Raw genomic sequence first — 9,948 nt, 5'->3', positions numbered from 1 at the left:
CCCATGGGCCTAGGAAAGGTGACGGCCCCTCTGCTCCTGAGGGAAGTCCTGCCACCCAGGTCCTGGCCTCCTGGCCCAGCCTTGCCTACCACGCAGTTCCAGAGGTCAAAACTGGGGCACCTGGCTGCGAATTAGCATCTCGGTGGCAATTCAAAAAGAAAACAAAACCTACACCTGGGCCCCTCTACGAAACAACTGATATAACCTATTGGCCGGATTGAGAACCATAGTGCAGGAAACTCCCATCTGTTGAGGGAAGGAGGGAGGGCAGGCAAACCTCCTGGCTGACCACGGGCCAGCCTTTCATACTTTCGCACACAATGGGGGAAGGGGTACCTTCCTTGCTCCCCTCCACAGACACACTACTCCAACAGTGCGGGTCAGTTCTGGGAGTTTTGTAAAGGGGGCATGATTTCCTCATTCCTCACGCTCCAGGAGGGAAGGGTACCTGGTGCCAGCCTTCTGTTTTGCTTCCCCCTCCTCCCTCCCTTTCTACCAGCTTCACATTGCCCCTGCAGGGAGAAGTCAAGAAAACTGAGCCGCTCCGCAGAAATGGATTTAGCTGCGGGGAGAAATGAAAGCCATCCAGACTTTGAGTAAATACATTTTATATGGAACGAGATAATAAAATAGCGTGCATTTTATTTAAAACCAACCAAGCGCTGATAAAAATATATATCACTGCAGCTGTGATTCCACATCAAACCTTAACAGTAAGAACTGGGCATTAAATTCATTCTTCACATCGGGAGCTGGGCCTGGCAGAGGGCGCCCACCTGCACCAGAGCCTCAGAGGAAGAATGAGACCCCTGGTGGAGAGGGCTCAGGTGGCAGGCACCCCGCCCCGCCCCTCTCAGAGCTTGGGAGGGGCAGGGGCCCCAGTGCGCAGCTCCCGCTTGTCTGCACTCCCCCTGGGCCACTGGGGTGGACCCTGATCAGCAAGTCCTTAGTGGCGGTGAGTGGAGGGAGAGGGCTGGAGAACCGTCCGGAGCGCGGCGTCCTTTCTCCTTCAGTGTCCCTGAAATCCCCACAGGGGATCTCATGGCCACTGCAGGGTCCTACCTGCAGGCACAAGCCTATGAAGCAGGCACCTTTTGCTTTGGCTGAAGGGGAATCAAGATTCCGAGAGGGAAAACTCTCTTCTTGACACAAAGCAGCCACAGTGCACTTTCCTACATACAGTACAGCGGCGGGCAAGCAGAGGGCCCTGCTGGCTCGGATTAAGGCACTTGTAACAGACTCAATGTACATCCTCATTCCCAGCGCCCTGTGGGAACCCCTCCCCCGCAGCCCTGCCCCTCAGGTCCCATATGCCCTGCCTCTTCCCCACAGCTAGGCAATGAGGAGGACAGGAACATGCCTTGAGGGACTGCGGCTGGGGTGGAGTGCAGGGCTAGAAGGAGACAAACAGGAAGGAAGCTGGGGATCTGGCAGAGGAGGAACTCCAGGACAGGAGAGCAAGAGCATCAGGAGGAGGACAAGGCAGCAGCAGAGGGGAGCCGGCTGAGTCACGGGAGACCAAGGGCAGTGATGTCCACAGAGAGCAGATGCACAAGCCACAGGGGTGGCCCTTCCAGCCTGGCCTGACGGAGTCAGGCTGGGAGCAGAGAGAGGGTCAAGACGACCAATCCCAGACAGAGAACGTCCGAAGACAGGGCCCCTGGGGACCAGCATGGGGCATGGTCTTCCTCTTTCTCAGCTAGGGGGTCTGGTGCAGGGACACAGGCTGTGACAGTTCAGAGGCAGGGCAAGAAAGGGGCGGGGGCTGGAAGGAGGGCTGTGCCATCAGGAAGCAGTGCAGCTCTTTGGTATGACGAAGGTGGCCTTGTCCGGCGGTCTTCTCACTCCTCCTCCACGCTCCGGGGCCCCTTGGCCGCCCGCCTCTGCCGCCAGCGCAGCTCTTCCACCTGGCGCTCCAGCCCCCGAACCTTGGCCTCCAGTTGGGCCCCCGAGGCCCGGGTGCCAGTGAGCCGGCTCAGCAAGGCGTAGAGGGTCAGCAGGGCCAGAAGGAGCAAGGCTCGGGTGGAGGGGTCGGGCACGGACCTCACCAGGGCCACAAAGCCGGCCAGGAAGAGGACAAGCTTCAGGCCCCACAGGATCCGCCCCAGCAAGGCCAAGACCAAGCCAAGGAGCAGGGACAGAAGCCAATAGACGACAAGGGCCCCTGCTCCCCACAGCAGGAACGTCTGAACCTGGCTGGGGCTGAGCTTCAGGCCCTGGGTGAGGTGGTCTCCTGGAAGAGGGAGAGTCAGAATCAGCCAACCTGGAGTGGTCAGGGCACAGGGGGCAAGAACCAATGGGGAGGGTGGGGAGGGAGAGCTAAACCCCCTTGCAAAGGAAAAATCCTTTCCTACAGGGTCACAAAGATAGGAGCCTGAATCTGAGCTGCCGCTCTTGCTGGCCGGCGGAGAGATTACTTCCCTTGGTTGAACCGGTTCCTCTGCAAAACGGGAGAGATTCTCTGGGCTGTGGGTAACAGTTAAATGAGATACTATGGCTTCAATGCTCTGCCTGATGTGCAGCGAATGCCTGGTAGGCGGTGGCAGTCATTAGTCTGCTCTTAGGCCTGCCTCTGGGGAAACCTGGCAGGTGTCAAGCAGCTAGGGAAAAGTCTGGGCCCTGAAAAGATGAAGTCCCACCAACAGATAGTGACAGGCTAAGCTCCAGGAGACCCAACCAGTACTCGCGCTCACCATCTAGTCCCAAGGCATTCAGCAGCTGTGTGGCGATCCCAGACAGCGCGAAGAAGGCCACCGAGATGGCTGAAGAGATGGCCCACAGCACCTGAGACAAGGTCTGTGGAGAGAGCAGGCCAGCAGATGAGTCCACAATCAATCATGCTCTTTCTCCTTTAGGCCTCTAACCCCTTCCCTGGGCAAGGCCCAGAATGAACGTGTCCCACCTCCTTCTCAGCAGAGGTTTGCCCACCAAGCCTGGACAGCAGGCCATGTGTCCTTCCTGAACTGGAACTCGGGACATCTGAACCCTCATTCAACTGATTTGCTAGAATACTTTGGTGATGGTAGTAGGCGAATATGTGGGGAAATCATCAAATCTCTACAGTAGTCACCCTGTGAAACTGGGGTCCTCCCGGGGAATCATGAAGTTGTGTGAAGCAACATCTATGAAGGGCTAGAATGTTCCAATGAAAAAGGAGTCAATCAGCTCTACTAGATGATGGATTTTATAAAGGATCATCTCGACTATATAGAATGACCTATGGAAAGTATGGGATGCCATGGCTGGGATGCCCTTATGTGGAAGAGACAGCCGTGCCTTAAGCCCCCGAGTCGGACCTACATCTGCCTCTACCGGGGAAGGAATGGATTCGGGTCTTGATATTTTGCCAATTTAAGACTTTAGGTCAGATTTAGACCAAAGTCAGACTCTATCGTCATCCAGTGACATGGGTTTACAAAGACTGGCTCATTTCCCAGTCTTTCTGACAAGAAAGGGCAGGAGTAAGGGAAAGAGCTAAAGGCCCCAGGGCAGGAATCAAACAATGGGATTGCAAAAAGCAGGGACTGTCTGGCTTTATCTTGTGGAATGTGGGGCTCTCGGCACCAGAGATTATGACACACAGCATGTGGAGCCAAGATGGGGTGACCATGAACAACATCTCCTCCTTTATCTCTTTTCAGTGTGTGTGGTCACAGGAGGGACCAATGTCCTTACCTCGGAAACCAGGCGCATGGTCTCTGGCCCAAGCCAGGCATCCAGTGTTCCCCGTGCAGAGCGACCTATCTGGCTCAAGAGATCAACTGGGGCCTCCTTCTTCTGCTGGCCTGGTGGCACAAAGTCTGCGTGGGACTGGGATGATGCTGAGTGGAGGAGGACGAGGGCCACTAGGACCATCAGGATGACTTTGAACACATGCTTGCCCCATGGTGACCTGCTGCCTGGGCCTGCCATGGCTGGGTCTGCCAGGAGAGAAGCACAGGGTGAGCACGGAGCCAGAACTGGCATGGACACCCACTGTCCCAGCTATGACCTGCCCCCACACCCTCCTCCACCTCTACCCTGTTAGCTGAGAAAGGCAGAACTGGGCCTTCAACTGAAGCTGGGCATGACCGTCTGATTCAGGGGTTCATCCTTCACATTCTTTACCACTTATATATTAATTAACCAGCAAGTATTCTTCAGAGCCTCCGGGTGGATGAGAAGATCTAGGATTATTCCAGTTCTAAAAATCCAAAGGCCCATCTCTGGGTCTTAGTGGTGCTACGAGCATTAAAAAAGTGTAAGACTGTAAGGCTTTGTCCCCAGGGAGGTTATAATCTACTTAAGATAAAGCTGATATAAAAAAAAAAAAAACAACTTAAAAAATAGCACACAAATACGATTACTGCTGTGTAATGATGTAAAGGGAAGCCCTCAGGTACAAGCAAGAACGGCTCCGCAGGGCCAGCGTACGAGGTGGCTATTAGCCCCCTCGCCCTCCCGGTAACAAATGAGAAGAAACTGAGACTTAGGAGTTAGGCATTTGCCCAAGGTCACTGGGCTAAGTAGAAAGGTCAGGATTTGAACCTGAGCTTCTGCTTCCAAGCTGCACACTCACTGGGAGTGAAGGTAACACAGTGGATCTCACCTGCGGCTGCTCATTGGAATCACCCGGGAGCTTCCAAACTACTGATGCCTCTGTCCGGAGCCCAGAGGTCCTGGTGTCACTGGGGGTGACTTAGGCTTAGACCTGCAAACGCTCCCCGGGTGATTCCACTGCGCCAAGCTGAGATGCGCTGACAGGCAATGATCTCGACTCCCCAGCCTCCAAGGTAGGCAAAGGGTTAAAGCACAACCTTTAGGGAAAGATATTATTAATAAAAAGCGAACCATGAGCCACCTGTCTCGTACCATCGCCGCCATCAGGTAGGCCTTGTTACTTTCCTACATTTTTACTGATGAAGAAACTGAGCTGGGAGAAGCAGTAAGTGGGGAAACCAGGATTTGAACCCAGGTGCATGGGATACCAGACCCCTCACGCATGCTGCCCAGCCATGTCATCTCCAAAGTCAGTCTCAAAAGTGATTTAGAAAGTCACACGATAGATTATTCATGAGCTAAAATAAACTTGGCATCTACCAGGCATCTCCGAGAATTACGGATGACAACTCAGTTAACCACTTTGTGCTTTGCGCTCGGAGCTCGCCTAACGTGATGCTACAGGCAAGTTAAGACCCAGCGGGTACCGACTCACTGAAGCAGGTGTGGATCAGCCAAAAAAAATGTTGGCCAAGTCTACCTTCCATTTGCCACCATGCTTGAGAAACGTCAAACAGCACCAGCGAATCCCCTGTTCTCTTCCAGGCTCAGAAACGAACCTGTAGCTCCAGGGAGTTGCCATGCTTCAGACCCGACGATCCGAGGCTAAGCCATGCCCCTGACGCAGGAGCAGCCAGGTATCTGACGTGTTTGCAGTTACCAGATCACTCAGGGAGTTGGCCAGAAATGGGAGCCACCAGGATGAAGGAGAGGGAAGGTGTTCCCATTCTTACTTAGCGGAAAGGAGAAGAGTCCAAGAAAGAGTTATAAAAATATCATATCCAAGCACTTTCTGGCCCAGAAACAGCTGCTCTAAGTTCCTCTTGAGGTCTGTGGAATCAAGCAGGGCTGCAAAACACGCATGCATGGGGAGCGACTTCAGGCCGGGAAGCCTTTTATTCTACTCTCTTTGGCATAAATCAAGAACCAGATGGTTCCTGCCTGCCAGTGGTCAGACATGAGGGAAGCACAGGTCAGTTCCGGAGCTATCTGGGTCATAACCACCCTGTGAACTGAAAGAGCAGGGTTGCTATCTTGGGTTGGGTCCTATATCCAAGGACCTCCACCAGGAGGGATCAGATGTCGTCTCCTCTGTTCTAGAAGGTCAGGGTGACGTGAGCTGCTCCCCCCATGGCAGCCTCCTGCATTCTGTGCTAGCCTCAACTTTCAGGCAGCCATCTGCCTCAGTCAACAGGAGCTAGGGGACCTTGGAATAAACCCTCCCCCGTGAGGCCAACATTGCCATGCCAGCTGACCTTTTGGAAGTGCACCAGAAACCAAATCTAGCAGGATTCTAGTGTGTGCCCTTTGCAGATAAGGGTGCAGATCACTGGCCAGTCTGTTTCTTCCAATTGTGTTATTTAACAGGATTCCTTCTCGTTTCTTCTAGGTCATTTCTAGGCAGCAAGAATCGGACTCACTGTCATTACAGCTCCTCACTGCAGCCCAATCAAATACTTTTAATAAAGAGAAGCCGTGTCAGTCAAGAGTCAATGCAGTCTTGAGCTCTGAGAGGAACTTAGGTCTTAAACATCATCTCCTGTAACACCTGGCCCAAATGGTAGGCATTCAACAACAACAAGTTGTATGTGTGTGTATTTATATTTATATACACTAGCGGCCATCTGCCCCAGTTGAGTGTGTCTGTATATTGTTAAGTGTGTGTTTATGTGTGTGAGTGTGGTGCTTTATAATTTACAAAGTGCTGGTCTCTTCACCATTTAATTCTTGCACCAATCTGATAAGGTTCTGCAATTTTACATTTTATTCAGAAAACTATGGCTTAGGGAGGTCAAGTGACTTGTTCAAGCTCACACAAAAGAACGGGCCTTGCCTCTAGAACCCAGGATCTAAATCTTGCCTCTTTGCTTGTTCCACACCCCTACGCTGCCTCAGAAAGACACGGTTCCTGCCCTCAAGGCACTGAAAGTTCCACCAAATAGCAACAAGCTCAAAGTGAGAGGGCATCCAGATTCCCACTGGGAGATGACCCACCTGCTGGATTTATAGGTCATGGTTTTGTACCAAGAGGTATGAGGATGGCAAAAGATTGGGGTGAGACCTGCCACTTCTGTCCAGGTATCTGTAAGATGGCTCAGGCAGGGTAAGGAGAACCCGGCTCAGCTGGGAAACTGCTTCACTTAACTATGGTAGCGAGGAGGCACTATTATGTTTAGCTGTGGTTTGCCAAGAGGGCAGGGTGGGGCAGTCCACACACCCCCTGCCAAGGCTCCTTCCTCCGGTTAGCTTCCTTTCACACCATGAGTCACTACGTGGCAGGAGGGGCAGCTGATGTAGTGCCCTCTGCTGGCCCTGATTTTCCCCATCATTGCTCAGAGCAGCCCTGGTGGAGCAGTGGTTCTCAGCTCTGGTGGCCCATCAGACAGGTCTGTGGAGCCTGTTCAAGCAAGGACGTCTACCCCACGAGGCTCCACCTTAGACTCTCCCAAAGAAGGGCTCAGGATTTCGTTTTTAGAGCCCCTCGAGGATTTCTGACGCATAACCAGACAGCTGCCACAAGCGATCAGCAGCGCCGGAAGTCTATTCTAGGCAAAGCCTCCAAAGCGTGGCAGTAGACAAAGGAACCGAGACTTGCATCCCAGACTCAGTTCTGCCACAAACTAGAAGCCACTACCTTATGCCTAGTTCTTAATCTGAGTTTCAATCTCCTCAGTGCAAAATGGGGTTAAGCAGGGTTAAGAACTACTACATGTTTCTGCAAGAGCTTTGTAGACCTTAAGGGTCAACAGAAATGTTGCAGTACACAGACTGCCAATACACCACTCATTACATTGTAGCATAATTTAGCAGTTTATAGGCCAGCCTCCCCCATTAGACTTTGAGCGCCTCCAGTTAGATTTGACAACTTTTTTTTTTTTGGAATCCTCAGTGCCTAGCACAGAACAATGACTAATAGACACTTGTGAAATGAATATTAGAAGCCCGCCAAGAAGCTGTGAGAGTAGCAAGGGAGAGGTGGGGAGAGAAGGCTTATTTTAAGTTGATCCAAACAGGCAGCGGCCACCGGAGAAGCACAGCTGCGTTGAAAGGAAGCTCCTTGACGGGGTGGGGGGGGGGGGTGAAGCTGCCACTGAGGAAAGTGAAGTCAGCGTCCCGGCAGGTGGGGGCAGCCCCCGCTAAACCTCTGACAGCTGCTGCCCAGCAACTGTTTGGGGGCAGGGCCACGCGCAAAGGGGCAGCTTCCTCCCCAGGGCCCAGCCTCCCCCAGGCAGGGTGTCAGTGGCATGTGCTATTTCGAACAGCAAGTCCCCTGCCAAGCCGGTCTGGGTGGCGTCGCTGGCAAGGGACGCAGCGCGGCCCATGGGCTCGGGGTACCCCAAGGGGCTCGCGGTACCCCGAGGGGCTCAAAGAAAGGCCGCGGGAAGCTAGGCCTTGGGGCGGGGTCGAGGGGCTCAGCGCTAGCCTCCTACCCCAGCCTAGCAGCCGCCCCGCCTCAGCCGGACCTCTCAGCAGCGGTCCGAACCCTCTTCACCCCGGAAACGCGTGCCTCCCTGTTACCTAGTAACGACGCCCCCTGTTGCATAGCAACCAGGATCCGGGTCCCCAGTTTGTTTCCCCCGCCGGGCGCCGTCGGACCCCTCCCCACGCGTGTCCGCCAGGCCTCGAGGCCCCGCCTTGCTCCCACCTGCAGCGGCTGCCGCCTGCCCGACCCGCGTTCTGCCCCTGAGCCTCGGTCTCCGCTGGCACTCACCCGGCTCCGGCCACCACTGGCCTTCACGTGCGACTTCGCTAAAACGCGCCACCAAACCCGCGCCTCAACTCCGGGGCGTTGGTTTATCGTCTGCGCACGCGCAAGGCGGGATGAGCCCGAGGACCGACCGGTCCCCCTCCCAGCCCAAACCCTGTGCCGTGGGCGCATGCGCCCTACCCTCTTGATCATGTTTGCCGCACCGCCCCCCCCCCCCAAGCATTCCCACCGAAAAAGAGTAGGATCGGAAATTCGAGCTGGGAACGGAAGTTTCTGGCAGGAAAGGGGGAAGAAGTGACTATATCTGGGCTGTGGAGTAAATAAACTGGATCTTTGAAATTCGGAGTCGAAGCCTATCCGCCTCTTCAATACCTCAGCATTCCGGGCAATGTAGTTTCGGGCGAGGCAGTGCCTCCTGGGGCATTGTGGGAAATGTAGTTCTAGTCAAGAGGCACCTGGTCTTTTGAGGCAATTTCGCGCTAAAAAGGCACAAAGGGAAAAGGTGTTAGAGGAGCAGCAAGAGGCACTAGCGCTGGGAAGTTGCATCCGCCCCTCTGAGAGCAGTTACACACCCGAACCCTAGAGGTGGCTCCCAAATGTTCACTCAATTTTAGAGAAGGAAAAGGACCAACTCCCAGACCCCATTTCCACAAAAAAAGTCAAGATTGTGAGGGCAAACAACCGGGGGTTTGCGATGAGGTGACCCCTTGCCTGCTTTGTGATTCTAGGCACGTTGCTTCATCCCTCTTGACCTCAGCTTTTCAACTTTCCTATACAGTCCTAAAAATACCACTTCACTTCCCAGAAGGGTGTGGAGATTCAATCAAGTAAGGAGAGTGAATATTAAAAAAAAAACTCCAAGTTGCTGTCTGAATACCTCTCTCACATTGGCTGCCTTAGGAAAGCTCCCCTTAGATGTTAAAACAGTTCCTGAGCTCAACACTCTAAAACAGAACTCTTTTTTCCCAGCCTCCCTGGATCAGCCTTGTAATTGTGCCTTCTTCCCAGACTACACAATTCAGCAGCATCGAGCCCATCACCTCCTCCAGTTGTTTCTTTCCTTCAGATGTTTCTCAGCTGCATCCATCCTCCTGCCTAAGCTAAGGGTCTCCTTCTTCCAGAACAGGCTCTGGTAGCATCCTGGGCCTCACCTTCTAGTTTTTCTAAGAGTTGCAAATTTACATTTGTTTGTGAGATGTTTCTAATTTGTAGAACTACCAATCTCGGGTCACAGACTCCTGTTGAAGAAATGTAACTCTCCACCCCGCACCCCCCACTCCCCCCCCCCCATGACAAGTGACTTTCTTTTCAGCTCTTTTCCATGTGAGTAGTAGAAACAATCTCAGACAGTTTGGGGTTCTTTCCACCTTGGATTTCAGAGAGTACACAGTGATTAGAAAATTAACATGGGGCCAAAGTGTCACTAATCCTGTCAGTTGAGCTGCATTGTCTTGCCTACTCTGCTGTCACTTGTCCACACA

At 53.4% G+C, this 9,948-nt stretch overlaps 1 protein-coding gene across 3 annotated transcripts; it reads right to left on the bottom strand.

The window, feature by feature from the left end:
• Positions 1–622: 622 nt before the first annotated feature.
• Positions 623–8,618, bottom strand: TMEM109 (transmembrane protein 109). 3 transcript variants are annotated; one of them, XM_045786787.2, is made up of 4 exons: positions 8,471–8,618; positions 3,676–3,920; positions 2,694–2,796; positions 623–2,233 (listed from the first exon to the last, which is right to left on the bottom strand). In XM_045786787.2, the coding sequence occupies exons 2-4, from the start codon at positions 3,910–3,912 to the stop codon at positions 1,842–1,844; spliced, it is 732 nt and encodes a 243-aa protein (XP_045642743.2). In that variant the 5' UTR covers positions 3,913–3,920; positions 8,471–8,618; the 3' UTR covers positions 623–1,841. The 3 variants fall into 3 exon arrangements, with proteins under 3 accessions (XP_045642743.2, XP_045642744.2, XP_087711056.1); XM_045786788.2 differs by having other exon boundaries at positions 8,405–8,598; XM_087854930.1 differs by lacking the exon at positions 8,471–8,618 and adding an exon at positions 5,319–5,607.
• Positions 8,619–9,948: the final 1,330 nt, after the last annotated feature.

This window comes from Ursus americanus, chromosome 24 (assembly GCF_024610735.1).
Source record: "Ursus americanus isolate L20-20 chromosome 24, mUrsAme1.1.p, whole genome shotgun sequence".
Lineage (NCBI taxonomy): Eukaryota > Metazoa > Chordata > Mammalia > Carnivora > Ursidae > Ursus > Ursus americanus.
The sequence above is the reverse complement of the archived record's forward strand: the minus strand, read 5'-3'. Positions and strand labels throughout refer to the sequence as shown.